Here is a 26,759-nt window from a genome sequence, read left to right as displayed (position 1 = left end):
TTCCTCTTCATGTGTTAAGAAGATCATGAAATTTGGCAGCTGCTTTCAGTCATTTTTCTGATAAGCACAGATGATTGCTGACATTAGATAATTTCCCCATGGAACTTTTCCAAGTGGCCAGAAGAACTCTTGAGCCATGTAGGACAAAAGAGGACACACTCAACAATATAGCAAAGGATGTTTACTGCTGTATATAACATACATCCATATTAAGCAGACAATGTTAGTATCAGGTGTGTCCCTGCTCCTCTGCGTACATACAATGTACTATGTAGTTCCTCTGTTACACCATCTGTACAACACAGTTCACCTGTTACACCATATCAGCACTAACTGCATGGCCAACCTCCACACAGACTTCTTTACATGACAAACATTACTTGCCATACATTATATTGTGGCCACTGGAGATCATCATGTCACTGACTGTTGGAGGCTGTAATCCCTGTAATCATTGAACAGCACAACACACATCGCCAACTATGAGTCTTACAGTCAACATATATAGTTAACACAAATGTCCCCAACACTGAAATCATATTGCACATGGAAAAAGATCTCACTGTCTGATCTTTAACACCTAGAAGGTTATTTTCTGGTACATTATGTATTTGTTTATCACAGATATGCTGGTCCCAACAGGAGACATGGATTGTCACACCTACACCGACAATCCACAGCGATAAATACTGGCACTGTGCAGCTAACACAATTGTTTCTACACTAATCATGCATCAACCCAGCTCTATGTCGTGGCCAATCCGGAGCTAGAGATCTCTTGCAACACATCCACATGTGACCACTAACATTTTGGCTGGGGTTTTACCAAGAGGTTTGGTCACTGTACACAGCCACTTGAGACCTGCAAAGCCCTCTGAATACAACAGCACAGTCTCACTCACTGTACAGGTCAACTTGAGGTCTGCAAGCCCTCTGTACACAGCAGCACAGACTCACTCACTGTACAGGTCAACTTGATGTCTGCAAGCCCTCTGTATACAACAGCACAGTCTGACTCACTGAGATAGCACCATTATGAAACCTGGAGATGGCAATGTCTCACGTGATGCAGTAATGGAGAATCATGAGCAGTAGGAGACAGCTTGGGGCCAGGCTGGACGGAGGGGTAGCAATGTTTAGTACAGATAAAGAGAGCTGCATGGCAGTCTTGTTGTCCACTGCTACTTCCTTGTTACAGTAGGAAGTTCTGCAGCAGGACACACACTCCTGAAACACCACAATACAGAAGTAATAACCTTGTCTCAGTCCCTTATTATATTTTATTTATTGACAATACTTAAGCGTAAAAGGAGTGTCAACAGGAACCTATCCATGACAACCAATACTTTGGACAGAAACCAAACATTGCCATAATGGCTCACCTTAACCTTTAATACTGAGAAGTGTTGAAATCCTACCATCAGCAGAACAGGTAATTAAAGTAATTACACTCAACTACAGTTTATCAATACACATTTCAGACCTAAGGCAATCTGAGAAAGTAATTGGGAGAGGCTACCACAAAAAATCAACCATTGTTACAGGATAATGGGAACTTCGACAGCTCAAACTGGGAAAGTTCAAGTCTGATACTGACATCCATGTTATTGAAACAATTGTGAACTGATGCATCTGTAGAAAGATAGCCCCCAGCTATATTTTAAGAGTGACATCTGATACTGAAAGGCCCAGGTAGGTGAGTGCCCAAACAACCTTAGCCCACACCACTGAGAGTAGATAACACCCATCTCTGACGTTCTACATCATCCAGGCTAATATTTCCATCATCATAAATGTCTGCTGACCACATGTTTTATTAATGACAGCATCACCTCAACCAGGAAGCTGACAACTAGAGTAAATATTACCCACTGCCTCAGTAACTGGCAAACTCTTCGTATGGCAATACAATGACACATGCTATGTATTGAGTTAAAAAAAACCCATTCATTTAGCTGTTTTTAGTTCACTATGTACACTCATTTTAGACTTGCACTGCTTTGTTTAAACAGTCTTAGAATCCTTTGAACATTTAACTCATTATTAACCATTTTATAGTAGTTTTAAGCTTGTCAGAGTATGTTTCACAGATCTTTAAAATCCAGTTGAATGACAAGTGCCACATTGTTTACATGTCATTTAGTCAGTCGCAAGCTTATCGATCTTTAAACAAAATAAAATGATACTTTGGACATTTAACAAGGTGGAACATTTAACATCACCCCTTGGGTAACAGAGTCTGAGGTACACCTATTTATAGCAGCAGTATTTTCCCACACCTTCCGGCCTGGGTGACACTGCTACAGATAGGCATACATAAGACTGTGTTACCCTCAGAACCATACAACTATAATTTCAATATGATCAGTGATGATGCTGCATTTATGTCATATGTCTTATTTTTCCATCTGAACATTTCCATGGTCATGGGTGAATGATGTATGATATGTACTCACTGTACACTGATATATACTTCAGCTAGTCTTACCTTGAGTGACTGAATATCTGTTCCATGGCACCCAACATGGCTCCTGCTGCACTGGGAGGGTGCCACACATTCCTTGTTGACCAACACACTTGAGCCTGACACTGTCTCAAACCGATGGACTGTCCGGCATACTGTATGTGCTGTGACACAACAAAACATGCATTTTTTCACATACTGCGATTTTGCGAATTCTCATCATCCACGTGGTCAACGTATAAGGAGGTGCATACTAATTTCACATGTCATACGAGGTCATATCTGGTTGACCTGTGTTGTAACAACTTGAAATGAGATTCTAACGATTTGACTGGATAACCGATGACGTCTCAATTACGTTACGTTGAAACATTTCAATTCATAACAACCAACATGCATTGTGAGATAAACACTGTAAATGTTGCCAAATGTAAGGCGTTATATCCATGGAAAAACATAAACACAATGTTTCACCGGTGATGTTGCCTGAATGAAGCAACTGCAAACCAAGAAACAGTGTGCTATGGAGTATTTCACTGTGGGAGGCTGTTCGAGGCTACATGTATTGTGATGTCTTTTACCAGAGGAACAGACGTAGTGATGTTATTAAAGTGTGACGTTATGCTAAAAGGGCTCTACAGTACACAAATCTTCTGCAATCTCTTTGTGAAACCGGTTTCGGTTTGAAACCATAAAAATGATAAAAAAAACACTATTTTTGTCAAGTTAATGCATCTTAGACATGGGAAATAAAATAATAAAACTCAGTCTCGTTAAATAAGAATTATACAAAACTCGGTCACTTGGACAGATACCACTGGAAGGTCACGAGTTTTATATAATTCATAGACAATGAGAGCTCGTGTAGTATTCTCTATGAGAGTATTCAGGTACATGCTGATAGTCACAGCCTACTGTTATAAACCGTACAGAGTTGCGTGCTTTTGTCACACCACACATGCATGGTATTCCATGGTTCACATGGTTTGACACACCATCTAAATTCTCATACGCTGTGATATAACTAAGTCAATGTCACTTGCAAATCACAAATCAATTACAGATTGAGTGTTGCAGTAGTCAGTCATGGTTACACACAGTGGTGTATATAAACCGTAATGCATGCAATATAATGAGTCTAATGCAATATCTCACCAATGGGGCACTTTATATCTGGGGCCCATCCATTGCATTCGCCATTGGATGTCATGTTGGGGCAGGTCCAGCATGTGATCACTACAGAGAAACGCATAAAGTTCATCAGTTAGTTTGGCTCACATTGTGGTATGCATTGTTCAACTAGTTCAAGAAATGTGTAGCATAAATAGAATACTTAGCTCTCGTGTTGTATCAATTCAGAAAGGGAATAGTTCTATATTTGACCAGCAAAGGCGAGTAAGTCATGATAAAACCTCAGTTAATTGAAATGTAAGAATTCCAATCATGAGCTAGATCAAGCCAAACTTCAATACTTTGCTATCATGTAAATATGCAATCAATAGCTTAATCCTATTTTGAGTTTTAACAGGATAATACAACTCCTATGCATAAACATTTAGATCCACAATACAATCACACATCTTTGGATACTAAGCACCACCAAGTTCAAACATTACAATATCCAATGAATTAATTCATGACATTGTTGTAAGTTCCATATGTGAAACAATGTCCCACATCAATGTTAAATAATTCTAAGCTGTACTTTCCATTGTATGCAAATGCTGTTAACTTTGTATGTTGATACATGTAAATGCTATCATGAATAGCTGTTCAGAACCAACATCATGTTATTTCTTATTATCATCTCAAGAAAATTGGGAACTTCATATCCAGTCTGCAAGTGGACTGATCAGTCTAATCACTTTTAAATGTTGCATTCTTACTACACCACCAAACGTCTCTTATTTAGGCTTAATTTTGTTAAGATGCAAAGTTTTTATGTGTGTAAAACATTGACCACTACATGCATCCATTTCTGTAACTTTTGTAATAAATGTAACATGTTTTCGCTTCACTTTGAGAAAAGAGTATTTAATAAGGACTTAATCTGTGCACTATAGTCTACTGTAATCTACTGACACCAACTACAGTATCTACAGTCTCCTGTATGAGGACAGATTTGTGGAAGAGTGGGTTCAGATCCCTCAAGGAGTCAATGTGAGTGAGTGAGCCAGTATGACTTTACACTGCTCCCATGTGGGGAATCAAACCCAGGTCTTCAGTGTAACAACCAAATGTTTTAACCATTTGGATACCCAAGCGCCCATAGCAACCTGAGAAAGTACTAGGACTTGTACTTTCCTGAGAAAGTGTAATCACAAATAAAACAATGTTACATCTGACCTCTTTCTAAGGATTGTGTACTCATGTCAACAGATACTTACTGTCTTCCGTCATTTGCATGTCAGCCTGCACGACCAGATCCTTGGACAGCACCTGCCTGGAATACACCAGTACACACATGAGCACAGCAGCCATCCACTCTTCTTTTAGACATACCATACTGGTAGACGACAGGAAAGTGCAGTCACTCTGACATCAGGTAGTACTGCTGGAGCAATCTGTGTGTAGTCTGAGCTATCAGTGTAAGTATATGTGCCACAGCAAGTAGATGAGATCCACAGAGGGAGTTGTGGGCATCTGCCAGGTACAGCCTCGCACCCCCAACAGTTCCCTGTAACATAGTAAACACTTCTCATTACAATCAAAAACAACCATTTCTACATGTTGGCTATATCATCCATTTAAAGACTTGCATCACTTAACATAGTGAGTGACATTCACCTGGCAGAATGGTTGTGCTGACCAACCAAGCAACACAGCCATGAAGCATGATTCATGACACACTTCAAGCCAACACTTGTATTAATAGAATGTGAAAACCTGGACACAAATCAATGAAGCAATAATCCTGGGTATATCTCCCTGCGATCTACATGGGAGTTACACTGACAGGACCTACCCTAGTGATGCCAGGATGACAGTCCACAAGCAATTCCCTTACAGCAGAGAGGGAAAGGCTGAGATATGATCCTTGGTCCAGTGACCATGTGATGACTCATACCCTTGCTGCTGCTGCTGTGCCTATCGATCAAACCAACCTAACAAAAACCTACTGATGCAGCGGCATCCCGGCCTCAGTGACCTCAGTTAGCAACATTTAATTCTCATAATGATCACTGCAGTGATTACATTCATTCTTAACTGTTGGTCTTCATCACTAATGTAAATTCTGACAGAACATATTTGCTAAAGACAGCTCAATAGAAGAGAAAAATCAATATTTTCTGGTTGTGCGATTGAGGCAGCTGTGGTAGAAATGAATCACGTTAGGCACAAGGCAGCAGGGTTTTCCCTGACACCACACTTGTCATGTAAATGAAACGTTTGGAAAAACTGACAACGAAATTATGACTCTACTTTCTACTAAGAACTACTGTAGAAGATGCATCTACACACTCTTCTGTACAAAGACAGCATTAGTATAAAACAAGGTGAGCTATGACTGCTATGGCTGCTGACTCAAATCGACAGGTACTAAGACAAATAACTAGAGAATGTCTCATCATGTTCATCTGATTGACACATTGAACATTGAACAATAAGTACCTGGTTAACACTTTCAAGTATTGACTTGGGCAATGCTAACAGAATGGCCTAGGAACATTTTAATTTTAACATCACAGCATTACAATGTGCAACACTGAAGTACAATATCATGCCAATTGTAATTGGATCTAAAAGAACTGCAGAGAAAATGTAAATGTGTATTTTTATACGTTTTACTCTGAATTACTAAATCATAGTGACATAGACCATATCAGAAGAATTTCTTGGTTTCAGCAGATGAATGCGTTATTGACATACAGTTAACATATTTTAGAAAGGCTCACATTTTTATGCAGGCTGATTTTTAAATGAACAGATTTCTCTATGCTTCTCAATTAAAATTTGAACCATATTTACCACAGTAGTGTAATAAAATGCATAGATTATTTTCTGTTCTCATGTGCATAATTAGTATACATTACTCTGTATCAAATATAATTACCCTCTTACACAGCATGGAGACATTCTGAATTATGACTTTCAAATTGTATTTGAAAAGTATTACTTTGAATGAGGACTCAAACACAATTGAAGTGGTGGAGGGCTTTGAATGCTAAATCTTGCACAAGGCAAAGTTGTAATGTGTTTATTCATATAGTGAAATAGAACTCTACTTTCTAATCGAAGGCCATCATGCAAACTAGCAATAAATCTATGCCGCTCATGTCGATGCCTATGTAACAGCATCTGTCACATGACCCTGTGACAACACCTTTGCTGATACTTGTGCATGTGGGCTAACAACATGGAACTTACAATGAAATCCTAGATATGACCTCATATCCTATCTAAATGGCATTGTGTATTCATAACATGAAACTTGAATCACAGGTATTAACAACCATAACCAGGAAAAATGAATAAATGACGCTAACCAATTATTTTTGACTGATAGGTTGTAATGTACGAATCATCAACTATGAGATTTTAACCAATTTCCAACACTAATCAAGATATAACTTCTCAACATGCTGAGGTGATTGAGGTACATGCTGCGACACTAAACCAGTTCTGTGCAATATCAAAGTCACTACACTTGTATGAAACACAGTCTGTAGCTGTACCCCTCTATGAAAGTCTATCACATTATATTCACATGAAATGTTGATAAATATATGTAACAGAAGAGCCCACCTCAAAGTCAAAGTATCCACTAGAATCTCCAGCAAGTTTGATGATGTTCCCAGTACGTGTGATGAGTACCAACTGTTCCCTCCCCATATACTGGCAGTGACAGAAGCTCAGACAGCTTCCTATCCAATCAGGGTGGATGTAGGAACAGTCCCTCCATTGTCCCCGAGCAGGAAGCACTTGCACAAATGTTTGACTTGTTAAAACAACAGTAGCATCTGAGATAGGATCCTCAACAATTACAGGCCCATACACCCTGCAGACATTCCCAACAAAGCATGGTATACAAATAAGTATAATATAACAACTAATGGCAAAATGCTGTGAATAAACAATTCTGTATTTCAACTGCAGCAACTTGTCAGGGCAGTTTCCACTGTTGTTGCTACAACTGTACTGGAGAAGGGAATATATGCAATGCCTTCACATTAGTTATAAACAGAGCCAATACAAAGTATGACTATGAATAGCATGTATACAAGGCCATGCCTGAGGATGGCAACTCGAAACTGAAACATGTAATATTTGAGGTACATCACAACTAAATATTTAGTCATTTTAAAAAGAAGCTAGTAAACAGAAAACAGAGCAGAGATGCACCACAGCAATGGTGTATCATCCTAGAATCATTTACGGACGTATTTATCTCAAAAAGTATCGCTTTATTATTTATTGACCTGTTTACAGAAGAGTAGCAATGTTGTGGTGCATATATGAAACATGAGATTACTTACACGCCATTAAATTCCATTCAGTACTCTAACTTTTCCCAGTACTCTTATATTGAAAAAAATAAGATGTACATATTCTTCATGTTGAAAAATTATCTGGAGCCCCAAGTTTGTGTTTCAATAAAGCAATATCACATCAGGCCTTCTTCCACATGAAACATGGCATAATAAGGGAATCCTGTTCCAAGCTGCAATTAAAACAACTCACTCCAATAAAACTATAAACACTTTCATAGTGACATTAATCAAAGAATCCCCTCCTATTGAAAAACGAAATATTTTAGTGTTCTTGGCATCTTATTTAAAAAGCAAAACTTTTCAGTTCATTTTGCAGAATCATGGTGAAATCTTCATCCAAGATAATATGCAGCATAAATTAGTATACAGTACAGTACAGTATAATAAATAGAAATCTTAGCTTAAACACCAGAAAGCCAAAGTACATGTATTTTGATCAGCAATATCAGGGGAGATGATGACAAACGGTATGCATATTAAATGTATCAAACAAGCTGGAAACTGCACAACAGAAGGCAATATAGATCAGTGAGACACAAAAAACCTGGTATCAATAGTATTAATATTCAGACCTCTAAGTGCTGTGTTTTTTTCACATTGATATGTTTCCCTTTAATATTAGATCCCCCTCCAATTTCCCTGATCTACAGAGTAAAAACTACACATTCAAAAAAAAAACACACAAAGAAAGGACAATCCATGTAGGTGATTATTTAATCAACACAGTGTATGATTTAACAAATAAATAAGTTAAGAACTATACATGTGTCATTCATAATGGACATTTTTGTGAAGTAGGCAGATAACGTAACTGTTGACAGATTGCACTGCTCAAGCTACCAGCACTGTTTTTGAGACCGTAATTACTTCCAATCACAACCAGTAGAGTGAATCATAAACACTGTCTACACCTTTCTATGGGCACCAGCCTAACCCATTTACAGGCAATTGACCAGGTAAATATAAGCCATTGTAACCTGCTCTGAATGGGAGAGGCCATGCTAGCAATGAAAGTGCTCTCTAAACACCATGTGTTGATAAGATGCAGATTGCCTGGAACACAGACCGAGAAACAATGAGTACACCTATCACCTATCCACCACAATAACCACCACTGAAGAAGACAGCAAAGGAAGAAAAGTTGGAAGTAACATACAAAAGCAAGTATTTCGTGCCTCTGCAGACCTAACATGACGTTAGCAGTCTATGGGGCAGCTAAAAGTGGTATAAAGATTAAAGGTGACCTCATTAACACTGAGTTCAAATATTGGTTCATTGTGGATAACCTTGTCATTTCATTGGTTAAATGCATGGTGATTCCTTGTGACAAAGACGTTCACATTTACATCTTCTGACTAGATATACATGTCTTTCTCACAAGTATGGTTGTGAAAAGCAATGATAAACAATAAAGGTTTCTTCAGTTGCTGCTTTGCCCTTTCCGAATCTTTCAATTGGAAAGAAATTTGGTTGCTATATATAGCAGAGGCATCTCTTTCACATAAATATATCACCACAATAAACATTGTTTTCTTTTATGAAATCTAGAAAATGGCAATTCACACGAGAAACCAATCGATTTATGGTGAGGTCTGAAAACTCACTTAGACGCATGATAAGGTAGATACTGAAGTTAGTTCGAATTGGTCATGTCAACAGTAGTTTTTAAATGACATTTTCATTTATGGAGAGTCTACAATAAGTGCAGGTGTTTAAGTGTTACCTTCTCACTTCACCTTGCTACACAGGAAACTCAGTAGCGTGTAGTTGTGACACCCTGACAGATGGACATGGATGGCAACATGTGATGATGGAAGGAACAACATTTATTTATATGCATTATGATAGAAATAAATGTTCAGATTGTTTTATTGACTTAATTTATTGACTTTATTCTTGATCCAAGATTGTTAAATAAACACCTCCTGTACAGATAAAATTCCTGATAGCAATATTCATATGACACATGTTTATAAGCTAAATACTAAATGAAGCAAATCAGTAACTGTGAGTATGATATTACACCTGCTAAGATCTTCTTGGGATGAGACTGGTGACCCAACAAAGGAACCCACCATTCTTCCACACCATAAATCATCCCTGTTATTAGTGATTAGAAACTGGAAACTTTGTGTAACAATAATTTTCCTCAAATCAGATCATGCAAATGATCCTATGACAAAAGGATGGTAAAGGCAATTATGCGACTACAGCTGGGGCTTGCTTGTGTGTAGATCAGGTCAGCAAATGTCCTGCCCTCCTCACTAGACACACTACTCTAGTAATGACGGTGCCTTTAAGACCGTGCTTTTCTTTAGTTCAATGGGCTAGTGCTCTGCTACAGGCACTGCCCTTTAAGGACGTGCTGATCAGTGTTTACTGAAATCTTTCCAACATCCTATACCTTCGTGTAGTCACCAGAATTCCTCATGGTTGCTTTGCAAGTATCTCCAGTGATAACAATGAACCCATGTTTGATGTATTATACAATCTCAACACTAACATCTCCTCGGCCTCACTCCACACACGGGCAACCACAACAAGCTTTTCATTCTGCAGAAAATAGTTGAAAGCAGTCAACAGAACTGCATGCCCCAGTCACATTCAGCTGAAGTTGAGAGAAGGATCCTTCAAGTGGACAAACAAATCAGTGTCAGCTTCTGCTCCATTAAAGCTCCTACAACAATGGACGTTAATTCATGGTTGCATCTTATGAGGGGTGTAGCAGTTAGGTAATTCACACCTGGCCTAGATGGTAATACCTCCATAGCTTGCCTCAACAAAAACATCCTTGGGCTTTATCCAAGAAGACACAACACTCTTTATCAGAATCTGTATTTCTAACACCTGTATATTATGAATCTCCATCAGCTAATATATAGTGAATTCAAGCTCGGGTTATTCAAAAGGGCACAACAAGTGGTTGAGGTCAAAGACCTGTATTTCAGGGCAGAACTTGTACTGCATGTAATAAAACCATTGAACAGTGGAATCCACTTCTTATCAGTGGGTTTACTGCAGGAAAGGTGTAAATCATCCCCTTTGGAAGAGAAAAGTACACAAGAAAGCTTACAGGTTAATTCATATTCAGTTGAAATGCTAACAACCTATTTGATCAAATATTATTTGACAGATCCTATGTTTATGACTGCAGTTGAACATGGTGTGACCTGCTTAAATAACTATGTGTTAATTCACTGCTGTTGATGGTTAAACACAGTAACATATTAAAAGACAAAGCATGAAAACTCTTGTAATGCTCCTGTTGGAGTAACTGTTATAATCACTTCGTCTACCATATCATTCTAGCTCTGAGATTCTCCAGAGTTGGCACTGTCACCTGTATGTTTTTGTGTGTTACACACAAATAGGTCCAAATGAAAATGAACTGTTGGTTTGCGTTAATGTGTTAATAAACAGAAGATGCAGTGGTCGGTGAATTGTTATCTTTGATACAATCTTCATACCTTGGGATGATATTTTCTGAAACACTTGATTTACTGATAACTGTTTAGTACCATCATTTTAAAAACGTTTTTATACCTTTTCAAAAATGTCTAGAAATCGAACCATGTTGTCTGAGTCTATGCATTCCTAGACGGACGCCATTTCCCTGGAAGTCTGGAATTGCCTTGAATGTCATCTACTTAGATTTATAAGCCAGCAAGACGTCAGTACCTCGGTTCCTTTTTCAGTTATTTCAAATAGAAATATTTGTCCAATCATATCATATTTTCTGCAATTTCACATATTATGTAAACATATTATTATTACTAAGACCAGTTGTTACATATTGTAGATATAAAATTCCCACTGGGTTTATCCAAATACAACTGGCATAATACATTAAACTTTAGAATAAATGAAAAAAAGGGGGTCTGATGAATAAAAAAACTAATCTATCACAGAATCTCAAAACTACAATTTTGCACCTATTCCAAATTTAAACATGTCTGAGATTTCATACTTTTTACTGAATTAAGGTTCAACAGATAAGCTCATTGGAATTGAGGTCAAATGAGTTCTAGGTATTTTGCAAATGTAATTGCAGTTCGATATACCAATTAATCAGTGTTTAATTTTGCAGGTCAAATCAATGTGTCATTTATTAATTCAATCAATTAAAAAAACATTATCAGCAGCAACAATTCATGCATAATAAAATAATAGAACAATCTTCTTGATACACATCATATTACACCTTGATACATTTCAACAACTGGTCAGCTATGAATGTGACTACTTGACCTGAAATTAGATGTTATTTAGAGACATGTGATCATTTGGCGAAACTGTTGTCAGCCTGAGTGATCATACGTGAGATTTGGAATGCATGCTATTATGAAAAAAACAGATGATTGCACAAAGGATGACTTGCCATTTGCTATCCAGTTCTCATGTGTTAATTTACTTAATTTATTTAATATTATTTACATAATGACAGTTTTGTTCATTCAGATTATGGTTAAGTTTTTCCATGTTTTTAAACAATGTAAGGTTTAGTTTGACTTTTGTTGTCAATTTTTTGTATTATGATATTTCATATACCAAACCAAAACGGACCGAACTGAAGGCCTTGTACTGCAATACATACCGAACTATAGTTAGAGTGTACCGTTTCACCCTTATGCCTTCCATCCACTCGCTAACTGACAGCAGAGACCATATAATAATCTATTATATGGTCTCTGCTGACAGACAGACCCTAAGTCCGGGACCACAACTCTTGGTGAATCCACCCGCGCCTTCCATCCACTCGCTAACTGACAGACCCTAAGTACCGAGCAGATCCTAAGTACATGGCTACCAAGGCAAGCATACCACCTTCAGACAAAGATGTAGGCAGCCAGCCTTGAGAGGTGCATCTCTTCTTAATAACACAGAAGTAAGCTCCTTCAGCTAGTATTGTTGCTGCTGGGACACCTAACCTATCATTACCCTTTGGCAGATACACACTGAGATGGACGCACTAAAACACTTAATCCTCCAATTTTCAATTTGAAAACACATTCATAATCCTCGACACAGATATTTTTCACCAGTGTGGATTATTGTGATCCCCAGTTCATCCCATCAGTCTGCTGTCTCCACATGACCTCTTGTTTAAAAGGGGATGAGGACACCCCTAGGATGCTATTACCACAACAATCACCACACTAAGCTCCAGCATTCACTGCTCAGATCTACCATGTACAGCCATATGTCTAACACAAGTGACATTGCCAGGCACCTGTATCAGTCATTTACCACAGATCAGCAACAACGCTGCGAGGCAAACACTTTCTTATCTCAAAAGAAGGTTCACATAACTGCTGATGACACTGTGAATATTTAGATATATACTGGCTATTTTAACTTACCTTTCTAAACCCATATCCTACCAGACTGTCTATGAATTTGTTATAATACATACAGGATACACAAAACAACCAATCAAATATTGCACTCCATTCTTCTGCTCTTCTCTTTTGGGTTGTGTGAAAATTGGCGAATTCTTCCACCAAAATGCAGCTTTTCACATGCATGATATTTGCACATGCTTTTCAGCAATTTGATGTATGACCTTCATGCATGTCATCTGCATGAGGTTTGCAGTTGGTTTCCCAAAGTTTGTGGAGAAATTTATCAGGACAATGTAACTACATATACCTGTACATAGCATATAGTGAACGCTTTCGCTGACTTTTCTTATGGGTGATATAGCATAACAAATGTGTCAGCAGTAGCAGACAAGCAGCAGACAAAGTACAATGGCCCCATGGCTTATAATAGTGATAAAATCTGTTCTCCATATTGTCAGGCTGTAAAGAGAATCTTTAAGTTTTGTGTGCTCATGTAAAACAATTGATGAATACCTAGAAGTCGTGCATACTGGACCAGCAGCTCAACATTGGTTTTCTTATGTTCTATGCAACCTAAAACAAACAAACATAATTAAAACACAATTATCACTTATTCATGATGTATAACATACATTGCTGACTGTGAAAAAACAAACAAACAAAATTGTAAGAGTGCAATTGCGAATCAAAAGTCCAAAATCTTGTACTTGGGTTTACTTCCCTCGAGACCGAAAGCAGTCAGAGCAGGTATGTATGCACTGAAGTATGATGTCTTTCATTGGCCAGTTCATTTGCTGATACAAAGAGGGTTGATGTGTGCCTACTGAGATGATCTGTTATTGGTATGTTATGAGTATGGTGAGTAATAAGAAAGTAAGATTCTTTATGGATAACGACTTCTTTTATTGTATATGATGCGATGTTTCAAAAACCTGCACTCTCAATTCGTGATTGTAGACTTATAATTTTGTTTATTTGTTTTTTTCACAATCAACAATGTATATTATATGTCATGAATATGTGATAATTGTGTTTTAATTATGTTTGGGTTTTTTTTGCTTGTAGGCGTACAAAATTACTCTCCTTAATCAGTTATAATCATGCTGAATTATTAGTGGTGACATGACTTGGTCACACTGCTCCAGTTGTTTGTACTGACCTCTGGGAATATCATGGTGATTCAATACCTTCCTTGAAGACTTTCAGAGCACTTAAGACTTGTGGGCCTCATCAAGAGTTCCACATGAGAGTTATCTGAACCATGCACATACTGTACACTACCTATGGTCTACATAGTGATGGTACAAAACCAGCTGATGGTGGCAGTTGTTCCCACTTGAAAGCCTACTCCAGGAGGGGTATGATACCAGTGTGCATGGGGACAAATGCAAGGCAGCACACACAAACATCACTTGATCATGTTCTGCAAATACTAGCTCTACTCCACTGGTACATGTGTTAAATCTTCTGTCTACTGGAACACACTGCCTTACTTAGAATAAAACTGTTATTAGAAACATACCGGACAAGATGCTATATGCTGATGCAGTCAAAGGACAGCATTACTTCTTCTGACATTTAACACTGCACACTTTCATGTGCACGACCCTGTAAATAGTTATACCAGCCAGTTTCAAGTTGATCATGTCTGAAGTGCCATTTTGTTTGAGTCTGCATTCATAGCACAGTGAGTGAGTGAGTTTAGTTTTATGCCGCACTCATCAGTATTCCAGGTAGATGGCGACGGTCTGTAAATAATCCAGTCTGGACCAGACAATCCAGTGATCAACAATATGAGCATCAAATGTGCTCAACTGGGAACCGATGACATGTGTCAACCAAGTCAGCGACCTTGGCCACACAATCCCGTTAGTTGCCTTTTATGGTAAGCATGGGTTGCTGGAGGCCTATTCTAACCCAGGACCTTCACGGGTTTCAATGTTCACAGCACAGGGAGCACTGACATGATTTTATTTTTTCAAAAGAAAAATGTTGAATGTTAAAGTTATAGATCAAATTACAATTTACTGCGTAAAAAGTGTTACGATTCTATGAAAACTGAGAATGAGTGCTTGAAACTGTACAAGCTTTGCATGAAACCAAAACAGACAAATCATTATGATTATCATTTCTTAATAGCTTCTGGAACAGCTTCCATCTTCATACACTATACATGTGATGAAGTTAGATCATATCTACATTGTCAGATACAAATATTCTACACTAACTCTACCACAAATGCCATTAAAATTATTCTCTTAAAACTGAAACTTTCCCAATTTATGGTAACACATAGAAAAATATATATACTTTTTAACTATTAAAAATAATATGTATTTGATAACAGGATAAATAAATATGAAGAGGATGTAACACTTCTATTATTGTATCACAATCTCAAAGCACCATGACAAGTGCCTGCAAGGACTACCATTTGTGAAATTGTGTTAAATTTGTGAGACTGAATTCCTTGCTTGTTTTACTTACTTTGACACATGAATGACATACTTTAACATTGTGTATATTGAACAACATTGTGTCAATGTTAGAAAATGCTAGATCTCATATTCCTGATGTCTGGAATTGAATAAATAACATAGTGCAGGGTATTTAATTCATGTATCATTGCGTTTCTCTTAGATCTACAACACAGTTACAAATTATAATGCTTTGGCAAAATTAAAAGAGAAAAAAGGTTAAAAGAAAACAAATATTAAAAGAATGAACAAGTCATATTACACACATTTTATGCCTATCTAATAGATCTAGGCTGTACAGCAAAATGATGATGATACATATATAAGCTTTCAAATGTATATTCTACAACAATCAATGAAAGAGTATCTTCTTTATTTTAAGTGACGTTATAGTTTCATGTATTTGTCTTTAATAACCTTTCCAGTAACTTGTGATAAGATGATAAGGATGATAAAAAAAGATCATTTCACTAAATATAGTTAATTATGCATACCAGTACACCACAATTGCACAAGTACAACTGGATACGTAGATGCCCAAATCAAGTTAAGTGTTGAAGACAAATATCACAGCAAACTGCTAAATGTCACCAGAGTTTCTGTGAGAGCATGCCTACTGCATGTCACAATTCTAAGAGTGAGTGAAGTGGGTTTTATTGATGGTTCCAATTATATCATGCATAACATTATCATCACATGTCAGATTGATGTCAGTGGAAAACTAAACGTGATACAAGTCTCAGAAATTTAACACCTTTGTGAAAGTCAAGAGCATGTGTGAGGTGCTGACAAATCCATTAACATCATTAGGGCAGACCTGAACACAGAGGCAAGCTTAAGGGTTTCCTGTTTCCTTAGACATCTGACTTCTGAGGTAGATACACACATAACATGATAGTGTTTTGGTATTATAATTTCAGAATAACACTGTGATGTGTGAGGATCAGTGTGACACATGAGTGAGTGAAAGAGTGATGGGGTTGGTTGAGAGTGAAATGTTCTCAAGAACAAGGAATGTGACCCAGGAGTTGATGTAACCTTTTTACCAATCACTCAAGAAACCAACCAAGCAACTGCACGTAAAATCATACAAATCTGAATCTTTTCAAGGAGAAAGCAGTATCCAAGAGTGTATGTGATATAGTGTTATGTGTGTCACCCAGGGTTATTGTGTCTAATACCTGCCAATATCTAACTTGATCACGCTATTAGTGAACTGTCACAGCTATTGTAACTGGTTGATTGATTTGACAGCAGGCCATACACCCCAACAAGCAGCAGTGCTGACCGTGCTATGTCAACACTGTCCTACAGCATTAAAACATCTGATACCATCTTAATATGCCCCCTCATGAATAAGCCTTGCCCAAGCTAGCAATACTTCCAGACCTGTCAAAGGTATTATATGTCCCAAGCATAGGCTGGCCTCTACCTGGCAATGTCAATAAACCAGGTGTATGTAGGTGAATTCATATGGAGCACTTTGAATCCCTCTTCGTGGAACAATATCCAGGATGAGTTAGAACAAAAGGAGGCTGCATTTTAGGTAATCACAGGCAAAGTGTAGCGCAAAATGGGTTGCGCAGCAGAACGAAACTGACCAGTCTTCGTATATGTGAGCGAAGCGAGCAAAGGCTGGCAACAAACTTCCCTCGCTTCGGTCCGGAAAATATTTTTCATGTCAAAATAAAATATCGCCACCATCAAATATAGACACACATTTACTCACAGGGTTGTGCTGTCAGATTTCCAACCTCATACTTAACAATTACTCACGTGAAATATATTTTAATCAACGTTTTAAGCGCCCCTGGTGCTCTCACAGAGCGTTCTTCGCCTCCATTACCCCTGCCAGCTTCCGGTTCAGCGGAATGAAGGAACAGGTTAGGTAACTCTGAAAACACTTGTCGAGTCGCATGTCCTCCGCAAAGTTCGCAGATGACAGTCGTCGTGCATATTAACCATGAATGAGGAGCAAAGGAACTGCATTGCTGTTGCTGAGGCAGGCCACAATCTCCTTATAACAGGACAATGCGGGAAAGAAAGACATTTACTTTGAGGTATGGATGTTTTGTTTTTAAATTTCAAGTCATCAAGTGGATTTGTCGTGAGGTGTCACGGTTTTCGTTTACAGTGAAAACGATCTTTTGCTTTGAAATAGAACTATTTTGTATTGATAAGAATTGATCAAGAAATGAAAAGAATAGCTTTTCGTCAAATCGGTACTTAGATCACATGGAACACTTTTTCTTAACAAGAAAAGAAATAAGTTTAATTTTACTTCATATTACGTACCAGCCGACGGCATCTGTCCCAGCGTATGGCCACATTTTACTGTGTTTGTATTTCCCTCAAAAATAACTACTTGCGCAATTACCTCCCTTGCATTCATCCACTCGCTACGTCAGGAGTGAGCCTTTTTAGAATAACTGTTACTAAAATTCTAACAATAACCACAACATATCAGATAAATAATCTGGAACAGTTTAATGACAAATTTGGGCAATATGATGTGTCCTCTTAATTTCTGCTTATTCTTGTTCCTTCATTCCGCTGAACCGGAAGCTGGCAGGGGTAATGGAGGCGAAGAACGCTCTGTGAGAGCACCAGCGGCGCTTAAAACGTTGATTAAAATATATTTCACGTGAGTAATTGTTAAGTATGAGGTTGGGAATCTGAGAGCACAACCCTGTAAGTAAATGTGTGTCTATATTTGATGGTGGCGATATTTTATTTTGACATGAAAAATATTTTTCGGACCGAAGCGAGGGAAGTTTGTTGCCAGCCTTCGCTCGCTTCGCTCGCATATACAAAGACTGGTCAGTTTCGTTCTGCTGCGCAACCCATTTTGCACTACACTTTGCCTGTGAGGTAATATACAATACAGGAATACCCTCTCCAAAGATAGAGTATGAAACAATATTTGGCAGTAAAATCTGGTTCAGGTAGGAAGTTCTGGACTGAGTTGTTAATTATTAGTGAAAGGTGTTTGAACCTTAGTAAATAAACATAATATTGAAAGGAATGGCATGCAATATTACAATGCAGCTATGTAACCTGGATTTTTTTTCTGCACACCTGTAAAAGCACACACGTCACGTATAAACAATTGAAACATTACTTGCAATCCCACACCGATTATACGTTTGGGTTTCCATCAGTGTGAGGAGGCATGGCACATATTACCCTTAAGATCAGTTGCCAGTAACTGTACCACTGGGAAGTCAGTGGCACAGTTTTGACAATAGTCATTTTGACAACAAAAGTCCAAAGACAATATATCCAGTTTGCTGGTTTAATTTGTAAATGTTTGATGATATACCAAACACACTAACTCCTTATCTATCCTAGCCTTCTGTCGCTGATGTCGGTATCACACGAGCTGGACAATATGTAAACAAATCATGAAACTGAAATATGTCGTCTGACGTTCATTTTCCAGGTGTTCAAAATCACGTCAGTGTTACTGTACTACACATATTTCTGAAAAAAATGTATGTCACATCACTGAACTGAGGACTATCTGTGTCAGCTATGATATTTAACAGATTAACAAACAACCATAAGCTTACCTGCGCATAAGTCACCTGCAGTTACGTTGCCGGCTGTGTCGTCTGCAACCAGCGAGAGTTTGGCACGAGGCTTTGTCTGCTCGGGTCGGTCTATTACGACAGGAGGGGGTTTTGTGGCTCGAATTCAAAACTCCTTATGCCAATGTGATGTTCAAAGCTAGCTTGCTCAACTTTGTCATCTTATTTCGTGTGATCATATTCTTATATCCAATTGTTTGGAAAAAAAAAATAAATTAAAGGCTTCTTTAGTAAGGAACTCTCGCTACAGTTCTGTGTTAACCTGGACGCCTTAGTTGAACCGGGATGTTTATATGTTGAGGCACTTGTTATATCAATAAAATGTACCAAGCATATTTAGGTAACATGCAATAAAATTACCAAACGCTCCTAGAAAGTATGTAACAGTGTAAATAGGAACTTGTAAGCACATCTGTTTAGCCCTTGGGCACAGGTATGCCTTGGTATCGGTAGCCTTGTGGTTAAAGGCTTCGCTCCTCATGCCAAAGACCCGGTTTCGATTCCCCACATTCGTAAAATGCTTGATGCCCATTTCTGGAGCACCCCGCCTTGATATTGTTGGAACATTGATAAAAACGGCATAAGGCTAAACTCATTCATTCCTTGCGACACAGGCAAACCGATGGTTGATGACATGAACACCCGTCCCGCATTATACCTGTTATGTGAACATAGCCGACTTTTTCATCAGTATCAGCTATATGCGTGTTTCGTCTGAAAAAAGACTCATAATGCAATATAGTGGATGAGTGAAACACATATGAATAAAGTCCAGCTGCGTAACAGTGCGGCATGTGTCGGCGTTGATGAGCACCCAGAGAGTGTTTTATCTCAACCTACGCACATTTCACACCCACGGGACAGAGCTTACCCCCCGGGGTGTCATAGTCAAATATCCTGACACGAACTTGCGACACCATACTTGGGTACCTGGATGTTGTCATTGTGTCAAAACAAAGCTTAAATAGCAACACGAGCCTGTATCAACAATCAGACGCAGACTATCTGTCTCATGCAAACGATCGTTGACTTCATTTAAAACCGTTTATGTTAATGAGGAAGGGCGTGGCATTCTTGATTTTCCATCTCTGCAGTGTTAACCAGATCGTACCAGTTACAATGTTCGTTCCACTAGAATAATATAATCTGAGAAGAGTGAGTACGATTTCTAACCTTTTATCTATATCAGAGTTATATTTGGGGAAGGTCACAGATCGAACTGTAGGGTCAAACTATGCGGAACCATTGTCACGGAAATAGTGCACTGTAACATATGTTATGTGTAGACTTTCACTTTCCCAAGTAAAGCACACTGTAATAAATGTTATATGTAGACTTTCACTTTCTCAAGTAACAGTTATTAGATCTGGGCTTTCGCTTGACATTTTGAAAACTTCTTTTTTTAATGATAAAACATATTTTGGAAACGTTAATAGACACTTTTTAGATTTTTAAGATGTTTTCAAATCCCAAAATCTCGCTACCAGAAGACGATATAACCATACTGTCAGAAAGTTGTAAGTGACCTTTAACTGATAACATTAATGACCTTTTAGAACATGAAATCTGTGTTTCGACACTGGTTCTACCAAAGCTTGTTGCGTAATAATTTTGAATTTGTTTTAAGGTAACGCAAAGGTATCTTTAGGAATCAGTCTCTTCCAAAACATTTGGTTTCATTTGGACAATGAATACTGTGCATCGAACAAGACAAGCGGCAGTGGTTCCCCCTGTCTAACTGTATTTGAAAACTGAGAAACCTGTTAAACCGCCGTTGGGGGAATCACATGATGTGATATTCTGGTACATATATCAAATGGTAAGGTGATGATTTTCTGACATGACATAGAACTCCTGCTAAAGGACTACCCCTGTGGAGGCCTGACAATCAATGATGAATAGGCTATACTATGCTTATGTGCTTGGCAACAACACCAGAAGGTTAAAGCAAAACGTCGTGCAAAAAGAATTACAGGTATCTGAGTCCATAGGACAGTGTGCCTGGTGCCCAAATCTGCAGTCGCTGCTGTGCATTGGGTGGATTTTGAATCCACTGAACACTCTCCGTATTCACCATATTTGGTACAACCAAATTACAACCTCTTTTGGAATTACAGAAAGAATTAATCGTCTAGCACTGTGATGATATCTCCATTTCTATTGTATGTAGGGGTCCTGTTTCGCCCCCAGAAAGAAGCCGTCTACACCGGTACGGTCATGTACTGTCATCATTGCCGTCATGACATTTTCATCTTGTCAATCACTGGATTAACTTGACAAGACTAGATTTTTTACAGACCGCCGTCAAGTGTAACGTAATTAGGTGATAATTATCATTAAGTAAGCTCTAAGTACTTTCAGGACACGCCATCACCCCCATGTCGCAGCTTCATTCACGCGCATCCCGTGAATTATCTAATGATGGGAAGGAGTATAGCATCCAGCACTGCATGGAATAGTTCACTGCAACTGGAAGTTTAAACTGAAGTACAATATTGACATGAAACCCTGTATGTAGACAATGTGGGCAATGTTTGGGTGAGAAAGTAGTAGGATGGGTGGTCAAACGCTAGACTCTCAGGATAAAAGGAGTTGATAGAGAGTAGACTATGAATTGGGGAAAGAGCCAAACACGATCCCCAGGATCAAAGGTAGTGATAGAGTGACTTTGGCTGATCACGGGCAATGGAAGACAGTTCAAGTTATGGACAGCCGGGCAACTGAGCCTCGCGCCATGCAAGGAATCACGACAGATAAGGAGGCGCGCTGACTCGTTACATCATGTAAATTGACTCCGAGAACTGCGTGCCGGCGACGGCGAGGGGAACTATTTGTTGAAACGTTGGGGCATGTCATTTCAGTTTGTTTTATTTTACTACAGAACTAGAGACGGAACTAGCGCTCACTGAAATAAAGGAGCTGAGCTTTCATCACTTAAACAAATACCTCACCACTTGACATAGCGTAGCTTAAATTGTCATACTGGTATTTCACAAGGATTTGGTTTAGACATTAGAGTACAATAATTAATATGTGTTTATTTTTTAAGTCATAACATAATGTACATGTCTCCGTATTGGCAAAGCTATGCATATAGTTACATTTGTAAGGATAAGTATAAACGGTTCTTTAATGGCTAAAGTAGTGAAAATAAATGGGTCTTTGGATATTCATCTTAAAGAGCCGCTGCGTCCGAAAGCTTGTTTTTTTACTAGTTTTTCATCCGGTGAAGACTCAGAATTAGTCTTTAAGAGCCATGACGTCAGAGGTGAAATAGAGGACCGGGTTGTCAGACTGGCTGACCTGGATGGTGAGTGTCATCGTATGCCAACTGCGTTGGTCGATGCTCAAGCTGTCAATCACTCCAGGCTCGATTATTTACAGACCACAGTCATATTGTTGGAGTAACGATAAACGACAAACATGCACTTTTCTCTGGATATCAGATCAACAGTTTGCAAGTCACTAAGAGGAACAGAAGCTGCTCGAGGTCAAGAATATATCAGAGTGGTAAACAATCGTGTGAATACCGGGGTCCCTTGAAGACAGGACTTCCTGTACCGTGTGACATGTTGGTGGATTGCAGGTTTACAGACATCACGTCTATCCATCCTTCATGGGCCGACATCAAGTGGCTAGCCTTCCCGGGTGTGGAGAGTGTGACAGGCGTCATGTGTCAAGACAGACATACTTACACCTGACTCAACATGGCCGCGTTACACTCGAGTATATGGCTACTCCATCACCTTGATCAGGGTAATTACGGGAAGGTATGGCTTCAGAACACACATCCTTAGAATATGCCGGACTTGACAACAGACAGCCGTGTATGGAGTACCAGGACTCGTCCCTGTCAGTCAGTCAGTCAGTCAGTCAGTCAGTCAACATAGGCGATGATGATTTCCATGCTCCGTCAATGTCCTTGTCAGTACTGGTTCTCCAAACCTGGAGTAGTACAGAGAATAGGGGTTTGGGGCCACCCCCACATAAGCCATATAATCGCCAATGACGCGAATCTAGACCCTCTTTTTCACAAACTCTGAAAACTCTGTAAAGATTCCTTTCTATGTACTTTTTTCGGAAGAGTTCCTGAAACTGCCATGCATTTGTTGTATGAGAGTAGCCGTGTAAAAGAGCTTTGGAGACGTCTGATCAGTTGGCTGAACATTGCTGCTGAAGGAGAAATTACAATTAACGCAGAAAACATAATATTAAGATTTCCAGGTTAAGATAAGAACCCACCAAATACCGTGTGCCTGATGGAAAAACAGATGATGGTACACCAATGTAGGAAAAGTAAAAGTATTTATTTTAAGCATGCACAAAGGAAAGGTCTGAAACATTATGAAACCACCAGATATGCAGCTTCTTCATCTAGCTCTAATAACAGATTCTTCTCCTTCTGGTCATCTACTACATATTTCTACCCAAACAAGTAATTTGCTTAAGTTCATTATCTGAAAACATGTAAAATTATCCCTTGTCTACTAGATACCTGTTTAAAGACTTACTGAAGGCAGCATACTAAATGTGTGTGCAGGATTGTGTGTACTTACAAAACCCATTTGTAGTCCATACTTCCCATTTGAAAGGAAAAGTATATGTACATCGTTATAAGTATGTTTATCTGTGTACACAAACAGAAGAACTTTTTAACTCCACATATCACAAGCCATGGCGTGATCTAGAGATTACATTCCAACTATTAAAGAAAACACTACAGGCGGTGCTGACTGGATCTTTTAAATACTACCCGAAATGTACAGAAATTAACACGTAGGTAGACAACATTGAACTCTATTGATACAAACATATTTTCTGGGGGTATACTTGGGTATTTAACTGGGGTTTTATTTCACATCCACGTATCACGGGCCCAGGCATACTGAACGCTTGTCATATAGAAACTACTTATCTGAGACATGTACCTCCCAATCGAAAGGAAAAATACAAACACCTTCATATACTAGTATATGACTGTATTATCTGTGTATATGATAAGATGAACTCAAACTATTTATCTGAAATAATATGCTTTTCAATAGATAGGGGAAATATCTACATCTCACATGCTAGTACACAATATATGGATGTATTATGTATGTAACATAACTGGATGGGTTTAAATACCTATATGTACAGTGTACCTTTCAATGGAAACGAAAATATGAACATATTTATACGCATGGCCGTATAATCTGTACACACAACTGGTGGAACTTAGAATGCCTATCTGTAACCCAGTTTCTACAGCTGGAAGGAAAACATGTACATCTTCTAAAGTATGGCTGTATTATACATGTACACGGCTGGATGACCTAGAATACCTCTCTGTGAACTATACCCTTTAGTTGAAAGAAGCACATGTACATCTTCATACTATGACTGTATCACCTGTGTGCAAATGCTTCATCTTTCTACTACGGTTGTATTATCTATGTGCACGACTGACAGAACGTATAACTGTCTATCTCTAACCAATACCTTCCAAACGGAACGAAACACATACACAGCTTTATATATGCGACTGTTTTATTCATGTGCACGATTACATGAACTTAGAATACCTATCTGTAAACTGTACCATCCAGTTATGACTAAAATTATGTACCCTCTCCTGCATACGACTGTTCTAGCTGTGTGCGTGATTGCTGGAACTGGGGATTCCTATCTGTAAACCCACCCTTTCCAATTAAAGGTAAACCCCTGTACATCTACCTATTTTTGCCTATGTATGTGTAGGTGTGTCTGTATTGGAGTGAGTATGTGCATATTATTGCATCATTTATGTTGTATGTTGTAGAGTGGGAACAAAAAATGGAGAAAAAAACACATAATAATAAACGATATGTCAAATACGTCTACAATCTTCAGACGCCCGAACTGGCTCGTCTTTGGCGATTTTAATTTTCCACGCGATGTTCAAAGAGTGGCATGCATTGCCAGTGTGTCTCTACCTGGAGATGGAGAGGTCTCCAAGCCTCTTCATCGAGTTCCCGGATATATTGTATGTACGCTTCAGTGACTCCCCTCGGAGGGATGGGGTGAGCGAGGAAAGTTTTATATCACAGCTGAGAGACAATTATATGATCTCTGTTCACAATTGAGTCCTGTAATGGGCGCCTTCACACGTTGAACCCGGGCGACGACAATAGATGATAGAAGACATCTTATATTACTTTTTAGGTACGTCACAAACGCGTGCTCTGATTTTGTGTGTAGTAGATATTTTTGAAACCATTGCCGCACTGGCATCATATTAACAGTGTATATACAAGCATTAATAACGCCACTTCATATAAAAAGTTGCTGTACATGAATGCTCAGACATTAGACCTGTAGCACTTAAGATTTGCGTAGCCAAAAGTTTTGAAAAGTTTCAAACATGTCTTTAACTTTTCAGGCAAAGTAACCTCCTAACCAATCTACAGTCAGCTCGCGTATCACATTTGAAGCTTTAGATGAAGGTCAAGAAATCTGAGCGGTTGTCAGCAATGCTTATGATAGGGTATGTCATGAAGGTATCATACATAAACTTAACGCTTATATCTTCTGAAATCGTTCGAATGTTTTTCAGGAAAAAGAGTTCTAAGGGTGGTATTAATGGTTACAGTTCAGAGATAACATATGTACAAGCTGTGGTCCCACAGGGGACGGTCTTACGACTGCTGTTTATTGTTTATATAAACGAAATTGTCGAAAGCATAGAAAGTAATATACACATATATACAGAGGATACGTCCATATATATCTCAGTTGACGATCACATCTCCTCAGCAAATTGTATTATTAACGATATAGCAAAGATTTCAAATTGGGCCCGTAAATAGCAAGGTTCAACTCTGATAAGGCCAAAACTATATCACTTAGCCGTAACGCCGAATGCAGTGTTAGCTATACAGGGAGGGCGCTTTTATAAATGAAGTACAAAGACACAAACAGCTAGGATCTACACTACAAAATATGTGTTCATGGAAAATACATATCAACGTTATTGGGAAAGTACAAGTCCGATTACCAACCGCTCTAGGAGTTTAGGATGTGTCTTTTATTCTACCTAACTTCGACTACTGCTATGTCATGGGGCAGCTATAGATGTATACAAACGGACACTCATAAGTATTCGAGAATTCGCACGTGGACGCCCTGAGAACTATTCTTGGGACAGTTCGTGACATTAGTCATGACAAGATATATAACGAAACTAATTCACAACCTCTAAAAGAACGGAGATATTGCTTGAAATTGAATACATTCTATATCATGAGAAACGGTAAATTTCACCTAAATATTTAAACAAACGTATACCACCCCAAATCTCTGAAAGTAACAAATATAATCTTCTATTCAACTTACAGACAATCAAATGTAGAATCCAGTCTTATGCCATATCA

At 38.5% G+C, this 26,759-nt stretch overlaps 1 protein-coding gene across 4 annotated transcripts; it reads right to left on the bottom strand.

Annotated features, from left to right (window-relative positions):
- Nucleotides 1-166: 166 nt before the first annotated feature.
- Nucleotides 167-19,473, bottom strand: LOC137298447 (ly6/PLAUR domain-containing protein 6-like). Of its 4 annotated transcripts, XM_067830714.1 has the most exons (6): nucleotides 19,348-19,462; nucleotides 18,833-18,853; nucleotides 4,852-5,141; nucleotides 3,620-3,700; nucleotides 2,489-2,628; nucleotides 167-1,227 (listed from the first exon to the last, which is right to left on the bottom strand). In XM_067830714.1, the coding sequence occupies exons 3-6, from the start codon at nucleotides 4,967-4,969 to the stop codon at nucleotides 1,060-1,062; spliced, it is 507 nt and encodes a 168-aa protein (XP_067686815.1). In that variant the 5' UTR covers nucleotides 4,970-5,141; nucleotides 18,833-18,853; nucleotides 19,348-19,462; the 3' UTR covers nucleotides 167-1,059. The 4 variants fall into 4 exon arrangements, with proteins under 4 accessions (XP_067686815.1, XP_067686812.1, XP_067686814.1 ...); XM_067830711.1 differs by lacking the exon at nucleotides 18,833-18,853 and having other exon boundaries at nucleotides 19,348-19,473; XM_067830713.1 differs by lacking the exon at nucleotides 18,833-18,853 and having other exon boundaries at nucleotides 4,852-5,161; nucleotides 19,348-19,393.
- Between the last annotated feature and the right edge of the window lie 7,286 nt (nucleotides 19,474-26,759).

The sequence above is a fragment of the Haliotis asinina genome, chromosome 10 (genome assembly GCF_037392515.1).
Source record: "Haliotis asinina isolate JCU_RB_2024 chromosome 10, JCU_Hal_asi_v2, whole genome shotgun sequence".
In the NCBI taxonomy this organism is placed as follows: Eukaryota; Metazoa; Mollusca; class Gastropoda; order Lepetellida; family Haliotidae; genus Haliotis; species Haliotis asinina.
Note: the sequence above shows the minus strand (reverse complement) of the source record. Positions and strands in the feature narration are given on the sequence as shown.